Source organism: Malurus melanocephalus, unplaced genomic scaffold, assembly GCF_030028575.1.
Source record: "Malurus melanocephalus ecotype Western Australia unplaced genomic scaffold, MMel_1.1 scaffold_13, whole genome shotgun sequence".
NCBI lineage: Eukaryota > Metazoa > Chordata > Aves > Passeriformes > Maluridae > Malurus > Malurus melanocephalus.
The window spans coordinates 1,452,774-1,470,768 of record NW_026623245.1 but is presented as its reverse complement, the minus strand read 5'-3'; the positions used below and the strand labels follow the sequence as shown (position 1 = coordinate 1,470,768).

The 17,995-nt window shown below is 41.4% G+C and overlaps 2 protein-coding genes and 1 long non-coding RNA gene across 3 annotated transcripts in view; 1 reads left to right on the top strand and 2 right to left on the bottom strand.

The window, feature by feature from the left end:
* Positions 1-11,169, top strand: part of CCDC88A (coiled-coil domain containing 88A) — a 62,351-nt gene extending 51,182 nt beyond the window's left edge. The window contains exons 26-33 of the mRNA XM_057382229.1: positions 722-805; positions 1,834-2,037; positions 2,286-2,357; positions 3,327-3,407; positions 4,734-4,999; positions 6,190-6,679; positions 10,466-10,565; positions 11,106-11,169. Of these exons, the coding sequence (XP_057238212.1) occupies positions 722-805; positions 1,834-2,037; positions 2,286-2,357; positions 3,327-3,407; positions 4,734-4,999; positions 6,190-6,679; positions 10,466-10,530 (1,262 nt within the window). The 3' untranslated portion in view covers positions 10,531-10,565; positions 11,106-11,169. The remainder of the gene's footprint in view (positions 1-721; positions 806-1,833; positions 2,038-2,285; positions 2,358-3,326; positions 3,408-4,733; positions 5,000-6,189; positions 6,680-10,465; positions 10,566-11,105) is intronic.
* On the bottom strand, positions 4,544-11,111 carry LOC130583116 (uncharacterized). The gene is made up of 2 exons (XR_008966403.1): positions 10,682-11,111; positions 4,544-4,966 (listed from the first exon to the last, which is right to left on the bottom strand). It is a non-coding gene; the product is annotated as an uncharacterized LOC130583116 (long non-coding RNA).
* A 4,047-nt stretch (positions 11,170-15,216) lies between the features above and the next one.
* On the bottom strand, positions 15,217-16,450 carry LOC130583098 (prolyl-tRNA synthetase associated domain-containing protein 1-like). The gene is made up of 2 exons (XM_057382218.1): positions 16,323-16,450; positions 15,217-15,725 (listed from the first exon to the last, which is right to left on the bottom strand). Exons 1-2 carry the CDS (start codon positions 16,401-16,403, stop codon positions 15,288-15,290), a joined length of 519 nt encoding a protein of 172 aa, XP_057238201.1. The 5' UTR covers positions 16,404-16,450; the 3' UTR covers positions 15,217-15,287.
* Between the last annotated feature and the right edge of the window lie 1,545 nt (positions 16,451-17,995).

Here is a 17,995-nt window from a genome sequence, read left to right as displayed (position 1 = left end):
TTTGGATTTTCTTTTGCTGCTTTGTTTTTTTTTTTCCTTTGGTATTTTTTCAGCTAAAATATTTGTGCATTTGAAACAGATTGATTTTAGTATTTTGCCAAAATACTTCCCCACAAGTTAGATTGATCCAAAAGCCCTCGCAGGTCTTCTACAAGACAGTAGATGACCAAAGTTATTACTGAGCTCAAAATGGAAGAACTAAAGACTGATATTAGAYTGTGTCCTCCTAGATGTGCAGGCAAAGCTTTAGAGAAGTTGTTAACCCCAAAAAATACTCACGTGAACATACTTTAACATAGAAATTGTACTTMGAGTTGCTTTCATTTCCAGCTTTCTTTTCTTCACATTTTTCTTTATGTTCAAAAAAMAGTTAATTTTTCACAGTAAAAATTATATAGTGTTCAATTCATGTAGTCACCTGCAAAGTTGCATTTATTTTTTCAAGAGCTTCAGACTGTGATACCCTCTGCACTGTAATTTTCAGTGCATTTCTGAGTTATCTGTGGAAGTTTTCCTAGTGTAGTTTCTCTGTTCCAGTGTAGCTTTCAAATTTCACGATCACCCAGAAACAGGAGATTGATAGCTTTTAGCATAGCATACCTAGGATAAACTCAAACATTCATTTCTGTCCTTAGTTTCAACATTTAACTTCCATCTGTTCTTCTCCCTTTTTTTCTTTCATTTCCCTGTTTCCGTTTTTCCTCATGCTATGACATAAAAGTGGGTGCACTGAAAAGACTGCCCTTTTTGAGGAACAGACCGAAGGAAAAAGACAAAATGAAGGCCTTCTACCGTCGCTCCATGTGTAAGACTTTTATGACAGTTCAGCTTCTTCTCAATGGCTACACTGGCTTCCGTTACTAATTTTTCACTAACCTCTCCCTGGACTGCGCTCTATTTTTCCTCCTCTTTTGCAATGTGCAAGTCCTGCTACGATACAAGGAGCTGGAGCTTTTTACTTTTTTCCCCCTTTTTTTTTTTTYTTTTTTTAAACTTTGGCACTGAATACTTTATATCTGTGCAGCTGTGGACACACACATAGCCACATGTTCCCATGCACGTGCATATAATCTATTCAGTGCATTGTGACTGCATATATTTGTATACATAGATGTCTATATACACATGGCCCCATGTGTATATAAATTTACAGTGCACTGTGTTAACGGAAATAGTTTTAAATGACACGTTTCATAAGCCTTTTGTTAAGAAGTCACTGTAATTTTTTTTGTTTAAAGCAAGTGTAGGAGATTGTGCGAGGCTCTCTGGTGGTCTGTCACTCTGCGAGTGTTCATCAGTTCTCGTTGCCAAAATGTTGCATTGATTTCTTTTGTTTTGTCTTATTTTATAATGAGGGGTGGACAGTTTTCTCGAGTTTGGGGAACTAAAGGTGAATATCATCAGATGTGGTATTTTTCAGATCCTCTCTCTGTTGCTCTGTAAACCCCAGTGTGCCTGCAGTAACCTGCACCGTACAAGGATCCCGTGTCAGCACTGGCACTCCGTTGTATGAGCACCTGTGCCCGTTTTGTCCCTGCTCATCCCATTTTCTCATGGCAAGCAGCGTGTCAGAGCCTCTAACAACACCTGGCGCATGGCGATCCCGCTGACAAACCTGTTTTGAGCACCTCCCTGGGCTGCAGGAGCCTGTGCCCCCTCCYTCCCTCCYTYCCTCCCGCTGAGCCGGTTGCATGTGGTACCCGGGGTGTGGTTTGTTCCTGCCGGCTACGGGCGCTTTAATGCTTAGAAAACTGTCCGACCTTTGCAATGCAAATTAAGAACCGGAGCAGGTACATTGCCCACGCTGATCATTTGCTTTCATTTGCATCCCAGCCATGAATGACCTGGTGCAGTCCATGGTCCTGGCAGGAGGACAATGGACAGGTAGTTCTGAGCATCTGGAGGGTCCTGATGATATATCCACGGGTAAAAGGAGGAAGGAATTGGGAGCTATGGCCTTCTCTACTACAGCTATCAACTTTGCCACTGTCAACTCCTCCACAGGCTTCAGATCCAAGCAGTTGCTAAATAATAAAGGTATAGGTAGAAGCTTTTTGCACCATGATGTCACTATGTAAATACTGATTTTGCTTATGTTTTAAGTTTTTCAATCTTAATAATTGAGTTACAGTGCTAAGTAGTGAACTGGTTTAAGAATGTTTCCTATGTCAAAATTGATTGCTTTGACAAATATTTTAATTTTTACCATTATACCAATGATAAGAATTCTAATAATCTTTCCGTTTTATTTTATTTTACATCTTGCTTTATGTCTCTGTGTGTAGATACTACATCCTTTGAAGATGTAAGTCCACAAGGTATTAGTGATGATTCTAGTACAGGATCAAGAGTTCATGGTAAGATGTGAGCTTTAATTAAATGATTTAAGGATATATGATGTGAATGTTAATGAATTTGTGAAAATACATTGAAYGGCATCATTGCAATGAGCATGCTCTCAGATTTTCATATCTCTCGAATGTATTGTATCATTTCTTCAGATTCTCCTTTCTTTCTTTACTACATCAGACAGATGTTCTGTRTCTCTGGTAGAAAGTATTTGTGAAGTGCATCTGAACAGGATCAAAACATTTTTTCCTCTTTAGTGGGAAAATGTTTTAACTTCCATTTGGAGTTAATAGTAAATAAAGGAAGTTAGCATTTCAGTCCTAAAATATCAAGTCCAAATTTGGCCTGAGTTTTCAATGTTTATTGTTGAGTGAACCCCAAATTTGCCATGTGCTGTAGTTTATCAAATCATTATGTGTTCCTTCAAGCAAAGCTTTGAAGTGAAAAATAGGCTAATAATAGAAATGAAGTTTTAACTTTACTATAAACATTTTCAATGAGTACAAGCAGCAAACATTTTTGAGGCTACTAACAGTGCATTTCCCTTGTATTGGCTTAGGAGTACAGGACTTTATCTGTGCAGATGCTCTTGCTCCTCCTGTCCGTGGCATTGCAGCCCTGTGCAGGGTTCCCTGTCAGATCTGTTGTAAGTGACCTGACCACAGCAGCCCCTGCATGCCCCTCTCTGAGCCCTGCTTCCCCACTGACCACTCCGTTTCAATTCTAAACTACACTCTTTCTCTTTTCCTCTCCTTTGTACCATGCTATTCCTGTAGTGCCCTTTTCCAAAGTGTCCTCTTGGACTGCCTGGAAATTCCTTCGCTTTCTGATCTGTAAGAAACCACTTTGTTCCCATGGGCATGTTCAGCCTGGGAGGTCRTGCATGATCCTCTGAGCATTCTGTGAGCAGAATGTGAAGGTGCCGTGTCCTCTGCTAAAATGTTGTTCATCACGGTGTCTCCTAATTTTCCATTCAGCTTCCAGACCAGCCAGCCTTGATAGTGGCAGGACATCCACTAGCAATAGCAATAACAATGCTTCACTCCATGAAGTCAAAGGTATGCTGGGGGTGAATTCACATCTGTGCTTCATTTCCATTCTTTTCTCTATGTAAGCTCATCTGTATAGGTTAAAAAACCCCCACAACCAAAAAATTCCCACTGCACACCACAGCATGTGCTTTACTTGAGCGTTTCACAGCCTTTGTTGCCCAGATTAGGAGCACAGGTATTTTATGGTTTTAATRCATACTAAAGGAGTGATACTAGTTTTTAAATTGCCAACTATTTTAAACCAAACCTAACCCAGGTAACAATGTTACAAAATAAGAATTCGCCCCCAAATTCTTTAAAACCTTTTTRAGCTGAGAAGTTGCTCCTTTTTTATTTTCCAAGCATCATCCTGCATGTGCACTGCTGCTGTGAGCTGTGTGCTGTACAACTGGACAAAATGGCACATGTGATTCATGACACAAACTTTAATTTTTTTAGTTTTAATATATTAATAACGTTCCTGGGTTTATCACTAGTCTCTAAATTTTATATATTAAGAACCCGGATACATTTTTGTATCTAATGGCTTTTTTTAGCTGGAGACTGTTGTACAGACTAGATTAATGCACTGCCAGATGAAGACTTCATTTAATATTCATGGCTTGCATCTATTAAATGGTGTCTGTTTGTTTGGAAATTTAGGAATGAATGGTAGGTGAATATTTCTAAATAGTTTGTTTTATATCTGTTTGATTGCTCCCTTCTGTAAAAGATTCCTTGAGGCCCTCCTCGCCCAGTGTCTACAGGATTAGGCATTTTCAGTGTAAACATTTTCTCTTGGTTCAAACTTAATTTCATTTCTCAGGAGTAACCTGAAGTTGGGAATACTTGATTATCCATCAGTATTYTTTAAGCAATTCATAGTTAATGACAAAATGAATTGGTACTGTGMAATTTATTTTGCATTTAACACCATGTGCTTCCTTCAGATCCCAGTTGTAACAAACTAGGAATAACAGCAGGAATTGTTGGAGAAGAAGCATTCCTGAGTAGTTCTTTCCACTCAATCTTTCCTTTAGCATTTAATTACCATATGCTTCTCAGTGATGCTGATCAAGAGTGGAGGCRTCTCTTTAGCCTCTTGGAATATAATATTATCTAGGTGGAAGCCCAGATTATAAGTGAAAGGTAGTTTTTATTAAAAAAAAAATGTGTCATGTTAGAAGAGCTGCAAAAGGTAAGTCAGGAGAGGGATTTTTTTTTTTCTTTAGTATTTTAAATAGAATGAGTGTTAAGTGAATCTGGTGACATTCTAGATTTGAAAAGGTTATACAGGTTTACAGCTTTCCTGTATATTTCTAATGGAAATACCTAATGCCATATTCCCCAAAGCAGGTGCAGTGAACAGCCAGAGCAGGCCCCAGAGCCACAGCAGTGGGGAGTTTAGCCTGCTCCATGAGCACGAGGCCTGGTCCAGCAGCAGCAGCAGCCCCATCCAGTACCTGAAGGGTCACACCAGGTCTAGCCCTGTGCTCCAGCACAGAATGTCCGAGACGCTGGAGAGTCGTGGCAGACAGATCAAAATGGGCTCCCCTGGAAGTGAAGTTGTCACCCTGCAGCAGTTCCTGGAAGAAAGCAACAAGAGTAATTCCAATGAGGTCAGTTCAAGAGTATTTAACTGTGTAGTGTCCCATCAGTGGGCCAGAATTAATGCAAGGCACAGTGAGTAGAATTSCATAAAGAACTTGCTGGAGCTGTTGGTCATGCCTGCATTGAGAGCTCATGTGCACTGTCTCCTGATGCACTCTCCCATTCCACTGGCACGAAACTTGTGGAATTTTGCAGCTTGACCCTCTGTGGTTGCTGGCTTGGGTAGGAAAGTTGACCTGTACTGACAAAGCTGTTCAGTGTCTGGTGCACGGGATGCCAAGGCTCAGAATAGGTTCACTCTTCTTCCAGTCCAGCAGTAGCTGTTGTCACATCTGTCCTACATCAACAGGAAGGAAGATGTTTGGCTTCATTCCCTGAGGAGATTCTTGTCTGCTTCAGTTTCATTTTCTTAACAATACTGGGAAACTAAAAGTGACCTTGGTGCTATTGAAATCAAGGAGTGAGGCAAACAAAATGTTTCTGTAAATCAGTGACAGTTTCTTAGAAGCCCCAAATCACTCCATCTCTGGTGGTATTCCAGGTTCTGCATCCCTAGTTCTTGAGTTAGATCTGCCCAAACTCCTGTAGGATATCCTGCTACAGGATAAAGCCAGCCAGTCACTGTGACTGAGGCCTCTCGGGGGTGAGGATTCAGGCTTGTTTGGGGCAGTGACTTGGGTCTGAAGAAGATTCTGCATTTTTTGGTTACATACTTAAAATTGTCATCATAACCTGACAAGGATTTTTGGGGTTTAGGCATTAGACAAAACTCTCCTGGCAATTTAAAATAAAACCCCACCTAAGTTATCAAGCCAGGTCCACTGCTGTTCACAAATCCCAGAATCCCTTTCATAGTGTCACAGAATCTTTCTGGATGGAAGGGTATTCAAGAGATCTTTTTCCGGTCTTCTGCCAGAGCATTTCCTTAATGCCTTTAGCTTAATTCTGTCTTTTCTCTGATACCATTTTTAAAACAACAGCTGTCTTTTTYCACTGAGTCTGAGTATTATTTGCCYAAACTSTTTWTTGTAAACTGTACAGAAAACTCCTGTCTCATAAATGTTTAATACTGCTTTTAGAGCTGAGAAATCTTAACAACCCCAAATCTTTGTTGAAYTGTTCTTCATCTATGTCCACAAAAATTGCTTAAGAAAAGGAAAAAAATACATTTAGAAACTAATGCTTTCTATTTTTACAGATTAAATCTGCAAGTGAAGAGAATCTTTTAGATGAAGTGATGAGAAGCTTGTCTGAGTCTGCGGAGTTGGCAGGGAGGGAGAAACTGCGAAAGCAGCCGGCAGCTGGCTGTGGGATTGTGAGATCCCTGAGTGTCAGAAACACAGTTGATTTCTCAGATGGACGATCCCTTAAACCAGAACAGCTGGTAAGGCCCAGCCTCCGGAAGAGTGAAGATCTCTACTTCAGTAGCTCTCCAATCAAACTCACTCCTGGTGCCCAGGGGAAAAACAGATCCGTGAAAGAAAAGATCCAAGCGAGTGTGACCCAGCGACAATCCAGGGACTGCAACCCTTACGCCACCTTACCTCGTGCCAGCAGTGTGATTTCCACAGCAGAAGGAACCACCCGAAGGACAAGCATCCACGATTTTTTGTCTAAGGACAGTAGGCCGCCCGTGTCCGTGGATGCARCCCTGGCCCCGGCTGACAGGAGTGCTCCACCCACCTCCAGTGAGTACTCGGCACTCCGGGTGTCCTCTCCTTTTGTTCACTGTGTGCCTGGCAGGGTGGAGCGTGGCCCGCAGGGAGAGGCAGCTCACTCGCTCACACCACATAATTTAGGAGGTAACACTGAGCTCTTCAAGCCTTCCAGGATGGAAAGGCCAGGTTGTCATGAGAGGACTTTGCCAAGTGCAACTGTGTTCTGGGATAAAGTCAGTGGATCTGGGAATGGCAGCACAGGATCCTTCACTGCTCCCCAGCCATTTTTATCCCTTAACACTGAATTAGTCAGCAATATAAGTGGATTGCCCCCGAGGTCCACCTCCAAAGCGGCTGATCAGGCAAACGTGTCGGCATTTAGGTCAGTGCCAAGGAGCCAGGAACAGCCTTGTGCTGCTCCAAAGGCTCAGGGTGACCCGCGGGCAGCTCTCACCAGGGACCCTGTCCCTGCCTCTGGCCCCGGTGCTGCCGAGGCCCAATCCCCACTGCTGGTCTCAGAAGATAACCAGACCCTGTGGTACGAGTATGGCTGTGTATGAAAGAAAGTTGTGTTGTTAAATCTGTATAAGTCTAACATGCCATAGAGGTGTTCTCCATGTCCACTGGATGTCAGAGAAAACTTCCCTACAATGAAGGAACCGTTCCTGGTTGATCGCGGGTGGTGGTTCCTGCGGACGACAGCTGTGGACTGTGGCATGTTTGAATGTGGAATTGTAACCCCACCAAAGTTTGCATGAAACATTAATTGCACTGTGTATATTTTGCATGCCTTCATAATACAAGCTATATTTTTATTTGTCACGCATTRCAAATATTTTGGTGTTTTCCTGTTGGTTACTGCTGCATGTTAAACCAAGCGCATGCCCAGAACAGTGCAGGGAACAGCATTCCTGGGACAAGGACAGTACTGGCAGTGGTGCTCAGGCTCTCAGGGCTATCAGGAGTACATTGAGCATCTACTTAGAGGAAAAAAAACCTTTTTTTCCATTTTCTTTCAAAAATGAGGACTAATGAAAAGAACTATTTGGAGGAACCTCAGTGTCTTCTGGTCCTTTTCATTTATGCAGTGTCATGGCATAAATGCACAAGGAACAAGTGCCCAATAATCCCAGTAATTCAGTGCCTCTAGTTTGCATAGTAACTCTGTTTATTACTCAGTATGTACAGTAATTAATATTTACTGTACATACTGAGTAATAAACACACAGACCATTCATAATCCTGAACGGAAATGATAATTCTTACAAAGAGGTGATGAAGTTACATAATATGCAGCACTTGTCATGAAAAAATGGCCTTTTCTACCTTTTCTCTTTGGTCTGCTTTGTCTTTCCATATCGTGGGTACAACTATGGTGAAGTGTTTGGTTTTATCAGGAGTCAAATAACAGGCTCCTTGTGATGTATAGGAATAAAAATGTGTCTCGAGTATRGTGGAAATTAATTTTTTCTTCCCAATGGAATTAACACTGATATAACAGAAAACAAATGGTGTAACAAAATAACAGAAAAATGTTAAATTAACACAGTTAAATAAAAGACAAAATAACAAAGTTGCTTGCAAGGTTATGGGAGGATATGGATACTTCAGTAAATAACTACTTCAATTCCAGATGAGCAGCTAAAGAGAAATGTTGAAAAGTAATTACTTCATGTGCCACTGTCTCTGCCAATGCTTGAAACTTCTCAATGGTGACTATAAACAGACTTTAAAATTGTATCAGATTTAAGCTATAATTACATAATGCTTTAGACATGAGCACTTCTTCACAAGAGGACATAGTTATGTCAGTTGTGAGAGCTAAAACACAGTATTAAAAACTTGAATGATAATATAGCTAGGGGGGAAATATTTAAAATGGAAAACAAATAYTGAAAATAGTGAATGTCACGTTCTGCTTTTCATAGTTGAATTCATTCTGCCAGTAGTTTTGTGGCAGTTACAGAACCATTGTTTGGGCTGAACATTTAATTCCTTAGTGCTTAATTAGGGAGGGGCAGCAAATCTGCAGTTTCCCAAGGAAGAGCAGCAGATACCCCATGTGACAGTCTGGAAGGGCTCTTGTTTTAYATGGGATAGGAAACCCTGCATTTCAAGGAACAAGAGGAGGGTACTGAACGTCTGTGGAGAGTAAAATGACTGTTTCACGGTGTGACACAGTCCTTCCCCAGGTCTGCACACGTGCTGTTACTAGGTTAATAAATCTCTTACTTGTCTCCAGTGCTGGGCACAGCAAGTGGTCAGTTACTGCTGTATTYCCTCTGGAACTGTCTCAACAGTAAAAGAATGAGAAATCTGATACATATAATCCTAATTTCACACACATTTACAGAGCGAGACCAGTGTTCTGATCTTGGGTTGTGTCATTTGACTCCAGTCCTTAGAATTAGGTGTGAGGTGAAGAGCACCGGTATCCCAGCCCATTTGTGCACAAAGATTTTGAAGTTATTTAAGGAATTACAGTCCTGGTTCTGAGAGCACTTAGTAACAAATTCACCCTATGCTGCCAGGGTCTGGTTTTTCTTACCTGTTCCCTGCAGAGACACTGTCAGAATAAGGTGTGTAGCTGCTTTAGGTCGACTCTGGTTGCAGAAGTCAGAGCAGCTCTCAGGTGTGCTGTTACCTCCTCATCTTGCTTAGGTTCTTAGTCACAACTACTAAAACATCCAGTATTGTCCCCAGCTTCCCTCTTAAACCCCAAGGGCTTCAGAATAACAGTCCGAGTGCCCTAGAGGACTAGAGTATTCAATCTACAGGAGCTGGAGACTAACTTTGTCCAGCTCAAGCCACTCTGCTTTGGTTTATAAATTTGTAATGGATTTCAGTTCTGAGAAAAACTTTTTGTGCTCCTGGTTTTGCTCCACTAAGTTCAGKAGCAGCAGCAGAAGTGTTCTGCAAGGGAGTGTTTAAGGGCTCTGAATAATGAYTTACCAACATTTGTTTGTTACATAGGAAAGGAAGAAAATGTTGTCATGGACAGAAGGATCATTTTTTTCCTCCACTTTTTGGTCTTTAACAAGAAGTTCATGAATGTTTATGTATGTTCAAGTAGTGGAAGGTTATGTGGAATTCCCTTCATTCCCAATTGTTGCTGCTTCTCAGCCATGTGCATGGCAGGCTGTGAAACACATGGAGCTCTTGCTCAGTCCTTGGTCCCTGCTGCCTCATACAATGCTAAGTTAGGACTTTGCATGGTACTGATAAACACTAAATACATGGCTCCTGCCCAGAAAGGTTTTGTTGTTCAAGCTCAGCTGTTCGCTTACAGTCGAAGTTTGCCTGGTTTGGGGTTTGCCTGGCTCAGGGTTTGCTTGATGCTTTGCTTTCAAGTGATTTGTGAATTCAGTTTTGCATGTTCAAGCTGTTGCATGCAAAGACCATTTTGTGGTTTGTGGAACTGAACGTGAGCGTTTCCATCMGTGTGCAGCAGATCGAAATAAAATGAAGGAAGTTCTCTGCTAGGGTCAGTCAGCTGTGATTGCACCTCWTTACTTTTCTTTCCATACATGCAGAAATGTAGGGTTGGTATAGCTACAGGTGACATACCTGACTGTGGCTTTAGGAATAACACCTAGCTGTTCTAAATGCTCAGATGAATGTTAGTGAGTGTAGCTAAGCAGGCACTTGCCGTGAGTTTCTTCTGTCCCTCTCCTCTGTCCTCTCCTCTTAAAAACAACTGGAAAGTGTTTATATATCCTTTTGCTCTCCTAATGAGTAGAATGTATGTTAATGCATGAGGGTTTTTTTCATGTCCTGATAAACACAATGAATAACCTGAAATGCTTTTCTCTGCAGATGTGGAAGCTATCCCAGAAAGCAGAAATTCAAAAAGCAGGTCTAGGGAGCAACAAAGCTCCTAATTCTATTACCCACTACCTGAGCTGTGGGCCAAGTGGTGAGTTTCCTGCCCAATCTGTAAATGAGATGAATTTCATTTACAACAAACTAACAGCATTCCATCTCAGCCCCAGAGCACGTTGCATTAACCAGATGTAAATACTGCTTGCTTACCCGGCTTCTCTCGCGCTCACTCATTAGGCCGGGGCTGGTGGCTCTCCAGAGCTTCTTCCAGAGGCAGGGAACCTCGTCCCGCATAGCTTTTTGCCTGTAAAAATGACATTTATTTTTACTTTTCCAATCTGCTGAAGAAGAAAGTTCAAAGAAATCCCATTAAGAAATAATACTGAAGTCAGTTTTTAGCCAGGGACAGGTAAATCTGAACGCATAGTTGAACAAAACTCTTGAGTATTCAGTACCCCACGGAATCTGCCTTTTTATAAAGCTTGGTTTTGGTGTTCTGTCCTCCTCTCGACTTCTTGAGCCCCTTTGGTGCATGCTGTTAGTGCTGTTAGTGACTGAACTCTGTGTGTTGTGCCTCTACACCTAAAGCTTTTTCTTACATTCTTTTCTCTTTCTGCCTTTCGACTGAACACAGAGAGAAAAGTGTCCTTCAGTATCTCAGTGTGAAGCCTTTATATCTGAAGTAACAAGACAGCGACTGTAGGAATCATTAATAAAAATTAAGGGAATTTTGTACATTCTTCGTGACTAGAGCAGGCAAGAAATAAAAACCTACCTACCTACCTTCCTTCCTTGAATCAAGGAGCTCTACTGGAGTCTACTGCCGAAAATGTGTAGATGGTCTTAGGAATTATTGCACATTGCACTGTTAAGATCTACTGAATAAAGGACAGTTCTCATCTCCCTAAGGACCAAGGATTTTAAGGTCTCAAGAATTACTCCGGGGAAAAAAAAAAAAACAAAGCAAAACTTATTTCATCTTCTGTTTTTGAAATTAGCCACTGATTTGCTTAAGCTTCTGCTAATAATTAGCCAAAAAACCCCATAACTAGCAGTTTATATTTACGTCTGTAAATCAAAAGGAAATGCTGTAGAATTTTGTTGAAATGGACTGTATGTACAGATGCAAAAACCTCACAGCTACTGGCGCTTCACTGCCTTATTTGGTTAGCATAATCTGCATGAAATTGCTCTTAAGAAAGTTTATGCTGATTTTTGTTGCATACTGCAAGAGAAAAGTTTGTTTACATCCATGGAAAAGCTTGGTAACTAACAAGTGGGAGTCATGGGATAATGGTATTATAGAGACATTGCTTGTCCTTTGTGTTTTTCACATTCCCAAGTTACTCTGCATATGTATGTTCAGATGTTTCTGACAGGAAATTGTCAGGTATGGTTTTTCTATAACTTTATTTTAATATAAGGCTGTTTTCCACAAATGCCATTTCCAAGATAAGACTTACAACGTTTGTGTATTGACTAATTTTTTTTTACTGTTTGTCTTTTGACATGAGCTGATTGTGGCTTAGGAGGTTTCTTGATGGCAAAAAGAAATGTAAATAATATCATATGCATTTTACAATCAGTTCCCTTTAAAGTTATCTCTTACTAGATACATTTTGTTCATTATTGATTTACATTAAAGTCAAAAAACGTTACTGGTACATTTGGTGGTTGCATATATTTGTCTGGAAAGATTTGCAGTCAGCTTAAAGGAAGTGGACAGGAACTGAAACCCAGARTGAGTTCTGTTTTATAAAAGCCAGTAAGTACATTCCTGCTCCTCATGTAAAGGGTTGAGTTCCCTGTGTCATCTCCGAGTGTCTAACAGCAGGTGCAATAGTGTTGCCTGCAGCTTCCTCAGTGAAGATGAGCACCACTGCTGAATTCAGTTCAGYAGATTCAAAAGCATGAAATCGTGTCAAAAAGGGGAAAAAAGAGGCATGCTCAATAAGCTTTAGAAGGGAGAATTTTTCAGTTTGCTTTCTTTAAAAATACTTTCTTCTGAATTTTTTTTATGGTAACATGAGCTAAAAGATCTATACTAAGGGTGTAGCGTGTATGACAGACAAATCAAAGGCCATAAAGATYAGGCAAATCTCTCTTAAGTCTAAATGACTGTGTGTTCAAGCTCATTTCAGGGCCTGTGCCTGAAATGCGAGGTTCTCCTCACTCTGCTGACAGAGGACTGATGCAGCTSAAACCCCCGACCCTGAATAATTTGTTACATTACTGTTATAGGAAGCCGCATGGCTTGAACCAAGAGATTGAAACTGCAGTGCCAAATGTTGCTTGTGCTCCCAGGATCTGAGCAGGTGGCTGTGTCTGGGGACACTCTCACTGTCATTGTCATGACTCTGGCACACACTCCCWTGTGTGGAGCACTGCTGGGCACCACACTTGGATGTGTTGTTTCCATCACATGGGGATCCCCTCCCATTCCATTGACCAGCTCTGCTTTTCCCAAGCTGTCCACTTCGTTTTGCAGAGAAGTTCCACGGCATTCAACGAGTCAGGTGGCTCTCTGTGCTCTGCTGGTTCCCCTCTTCTTCCTTTCTTAATCTTCCCAGTCTATACCCATAAAGTAAAAAGTAAATTTAATTTGGGAGCAGCTTCACAGTTCCTGATACTCCCAATCCCAGGGAAACAAATGGCAGCTGTGGGACTGTGCAGACAGGAGCACAAATATCCCTTTGTACCCCAGGAATCCCAAATACATCACTGCCAGTTCCAGGTTACAAAGGAGGTTCTCATGCCATACATTATGTATGTTATACTTACTTTTCTGATAGTCTCTGAGGATTTAGTAACATTCCCAACATGTATGATTATTATTATTTCTAAACTTTGTCCGGGACATGATGCAGCCTAACAAAGGAGCTCATGTGTGATTTTTAGGGGTAGCTGATGATGTATATGTAAATAATGCTTTGATATTAATAAAACTGCCTTAAAGGAATGTACCTAGGTGTGAAACAGAACTTCTAAAGCTCTTATTTAAAACTGTAATTTCCTTTACACATTGATTTTTTTAATGTTTGTCATTGTATACATTTATTAATGATGTTATTAAAATGCCAAACCAAATAATTTTTATTCTTATTTTGTGTATATTTATGCACACTTTTTCTGGAAACTGATGTTACTGGAAGGGTATTGGTGTYGTGGTGATGTGTGCAGTGACTATTTCTTCTGGAAGGAAACTGATAAAACTGTAGCAGAATTTTTCTGGACCATGTGTAATTTGTTCTGTGTGATTTGTGTAGAGCTGGGTAGCTTTTAACTGTACGTTATTTTGATACTTATTTTTTTTTAGAACCCACACTGATTTCATAAGTAAATACAAAAAGAAATCATTMTAGATTTGCCAAATATAGTATTTGAAGCATGGTAGTTATTTTTGCTGAGACAAGTTGCAGGATGCCTTCTGAGGAACGAAGGTAGTTGCACTTCAGTCAGTGCAGATTACAGGATTGTGCACATCCTTCARTTTGTCACATTTAAAACACTCCACATTTAAAAACCTTGGCAAGTCAAATCTGATACTGGTTTTTTTTAAGTGATAAGGGATTTTGGGGTACCATGAAGAAAAGGACGTAAGGGGAAAGGAGAGTGAATGGCAGAGAGCAAGATAAATTTTAAAGACATATTTTAATGTATTTTAATATGGAGCTAATTTAGTTCTGCATTGGTCAATCCAGAGCTCATTCATCACCCCAGTATTCCTAAGTATCAGATATTCACTTCAGTCTATAAAATCACATGTATCCGGACATCTCTCTACTGACTCTCATACAGCTTTGGCATTTTGGTCACTTCTTTCTCACTGGACATGGCTCTCAGAATAGATGGGGTTGGTTGTGTCTGTCARAGGTGGAGAACCTAAACTGCTGGGTGGTGAAGTGTTCTGTCACTAACAGCTCTGAGAACAGGTGCCAGATCCTTCCAGAATGAAGGAAACTGTGGTAAGGTTCTGGGTGAAGGAACTTGCCTTGCCCTAGATGATGTTTTTTCATACTCAGTAATTGTTCATTCATCCAAGATCACAAATCCTTTTATGTGCTTGTAATTCATGCTCCTGTAGTTTTTGTTTCTGTTCATCCCAGCCTGTGCTGATGTTCTTGCCCTGGAGACATCGTTTGTACGTGACATTTTTTGTAGGCTGAATGCAAAAGCCTTTACCCCCATCACCTATAGGTTCCATCCCTCACTCATTGCTCCCCTGGCTTTGGATTTTGGGGGCTGCTTGTTGCCATGGGATGTTTAATGGACTTGATGGAGTTTCTGCTGCTTCTGTCTTCAACACACCATGGCTGAAAAATGACAATCAAATGTGTTTCCTGTAGCATAGGCAAGTTGTTTTTTAGGTAAGAATAAAAGCAATGTGTAGTTTGGCATAAATGCATGTAGGGACACAATTGCCCCATCTCTGTCCTGGGAGTATTGACAGGTGTTCTACAATTTGGAATTTGTTCTTTCCTTGTGATGTCAAGTTTAAACCTTCACGGATAGTCCCACGCCCTGGAAACCCCAGTTTTATTAATTTATTGGTAAAGATTATAAAGTATTTAAATAATGCCTTTTCTACTTACTAGCTACTTGGTAGATTGCAAAATACCTTTTTAAGAACATTGTTAAACTTCTAATAACTCAAAGGTAGTATTTTTTCTCACCAGATTATACACTATAAACTTACACAACTGAAAAAAAAATTATAAAGGAGTAAGCCAGTTTTTTTAAAGTTTTATTTGTAACAAGATTTTCACCAGTTTTGCTCCACAAAATCTGTGAGTAGTAGTAGAAAAGTGAACTTCCTCTATATAATGTCTTCATTGAAATGTAGAATGATGGGATCGTGGCCTGTTGATCTCACAAACTTCAGGAAGTCRTCAGGGCTTAAGCCCATGGTTGCAGAATTTGTCATTGGATGAAAATACACCTTTTCGTGGCCCCCTTCAAGCAAGGCAGCRTCCAGCACCAGTCTTACATCTCCCTGATCACAGAAGAGGGCGAGGGGTGTGGCACAGCCCTGGCCCACTCTGAGCTTTTCCAGCATGGCATTTTCATCAGCAAATCTTAGGTTTCCACTTCCAACGCCCAATTTTTTACCAAGTTCATTTAAGTTGACCTGCCTGTTGTGCAGGACAGTCACCAGCCAGAACCCTTTCTTCTTTTTGTCTTTAAGGAACAGGTTTTTACTGTGACCTCCTTTCATGTGTTGGACATGGGGCATCATTTCTTCAACAGTGAACACCTGGAAAACAGCACCAGCGTGGTGTCATGCTCCATATCCCATTAGACTCCCAGTCATGTGCTGGCAGATACCTTTTGTTAAATATTTAGAAAATACTGAATGTTCTACTCGGCCTAAAAGCTGTACCATTTTATGAAGAAATGTTAMTAGAACACAAATAAAATGTGACGAMCTGCTCCAGCACGCTTTCAGAATCATTTCTGTCTCGTGCGTACAGCAATGCCTCGCTTTAAAGGCAGAACTGGGGGCGCTCTCGTTTGCCACCTCACTCCAAACACTGGAATGATGTGGCTCGTAACTGGGAACGAGAAAAAGTCTTGATTGCTGCGGAAAGAAGTGGGTGGAAGCTCCTTAAACTGCCAGGGAACTGCAGGGGGAAAGGGGGGGGAAATGGAGGCACAAAGAGAGTCAAAACGACCAAAAAAATCCACCCCCCAAACGTTCTGCCAGGCCCTTCGTCAGGTGACGAAAACTTCCCCACTGACAATTATGCCAAAAACTCGCGCAGGSGCCTGATGCCACGGTGCCCCGCTGGCAGGCAGGGTTTTATTCCCGGATTATCCGGGCTCCCGAGAAGGCCGGAGCGCGGTGCCGTACCTGGGGGTGCTCGGCGGTGACGGTGGCGATGCCCAGMTCCCGCAGCCGCCGCTCCAGCTCCTCCCGCAGCTCRGCCGCCATCGCGCCCTGTCCCGCTCCGCCCCTGCCGCCGTGCCGGGCCCGCCCACGGGCGGCTCCTAGCCATWAGGAACGGGTAAAATGATTAAATTCGCACTAATTTTTGGTAAGGAACAAACCCCTGCTGTTCAGGAGTGGGTGTAATATGTCTCCATCCCGCCTCAGCCTCTCCTCCCGCACATTTCAATACACGTCACGTTCCTTAAAACAATTTCCTTCTCAAATAGTGACATTAACACATTGCTTCGACACACATCCAGTATGARCTATATTTGGTTCAAAAATTGGTTTCAAACAGGTATTTGTCTCAATTTAGCCTATTATTTTTTTATATATGTCCTCTGTGTAATTTCAAGTTCTGGCTTGCTCTTTATGTACAGTTTTGCTGAAAATGCTGTTAAATAAAAAAGTTGAAAAAATTCAGAGCTAAAAAGAAAATCAAAACAAGTAAACTATTTATGATATGCCCTAAAAACGAGAACCGCATAATTTGTATTTTTTTAAAGGCAACCAGTAATAATCAGATTTGCCACTAAGGGACAAAGCCAAGCTCTAACGGCCGCATAGTTGGAAAATATTTCTACAACCCAAACCATCGCCATGACCTGTGACATCAATAATTATTTGTTTTCAGTTTGCCCTTCAGAAAAACGGGCAATCTGTAATAAAGCTTTTAAAATTAAAACAGTATGACTCTGTGGTTAAGAGACATGTGGATAAAATATGATCCCACGCTAATTCCCAGAGCCTTACAGCAGCACACAGGAAGATTTCCAGGCAGCATGCAATGGAAGATCAACTCAAAAAGCAGATTTGTGGTAAACTCTGATGACTGTTTCACATGCTAAATTTATCTTTCCAATAAAATGTTTTTCAGGTCAATCCCAGGCAGTCCCAGGACGTGCTGCCCTCATGGTGCCCCTGTGACAGCCCTTCCTTCCCACTGTGTCTCTCTGTGCAGGAACCTTGACTGCTTTTACTGCGCTTTGCACAACTTTTGGTATTTAAGCTTTTTTCCTGCTGTGATCTATTTTTGAAATTATTTTTCCCATTTTACCCATGGAGAAACACTCAAGGTCCCTGTGCATTTCAAGGTGTCAGTGTGTTACAAGGTGTCAGTACCCAGCCTTTGAAATTCAGAACACTTACTTGTTTCAACACTCAGCATCATAAACGAGCAAATAAATGTAGGAAAGATACTGAGGGCAGCGTGATCTTGCAAGCCTGTGGAAAACCACGTGTATGGACTATCACAGGTCCCACATTATGGGCAAAGAGCATAAAATACACAGCTCAAATATACGGAAAGGAAATTACGGTCCTTACTCGTCACACACAATTTGTAGTGTCTGGACGGGATCGCCACAGCACCAGCGCTGTCCCAAGTGGACCCTTGGGATTAGCKCTGGTTTAGCATTAACCAGGTAACATTAAAGATTTTTCATTTATAGACCTTCCATTTAGATTTCTGTTTTCCCTAGTTCATTAAGCGGCGCTATTTTAGAGACGCCAATTTAGAGRGGACTTAAAAATCAGCCACGTTAAAGCTTCAGATCGGAGTGCATTGCAAAGAAAAGGCTGCTACCTCCTGGCAG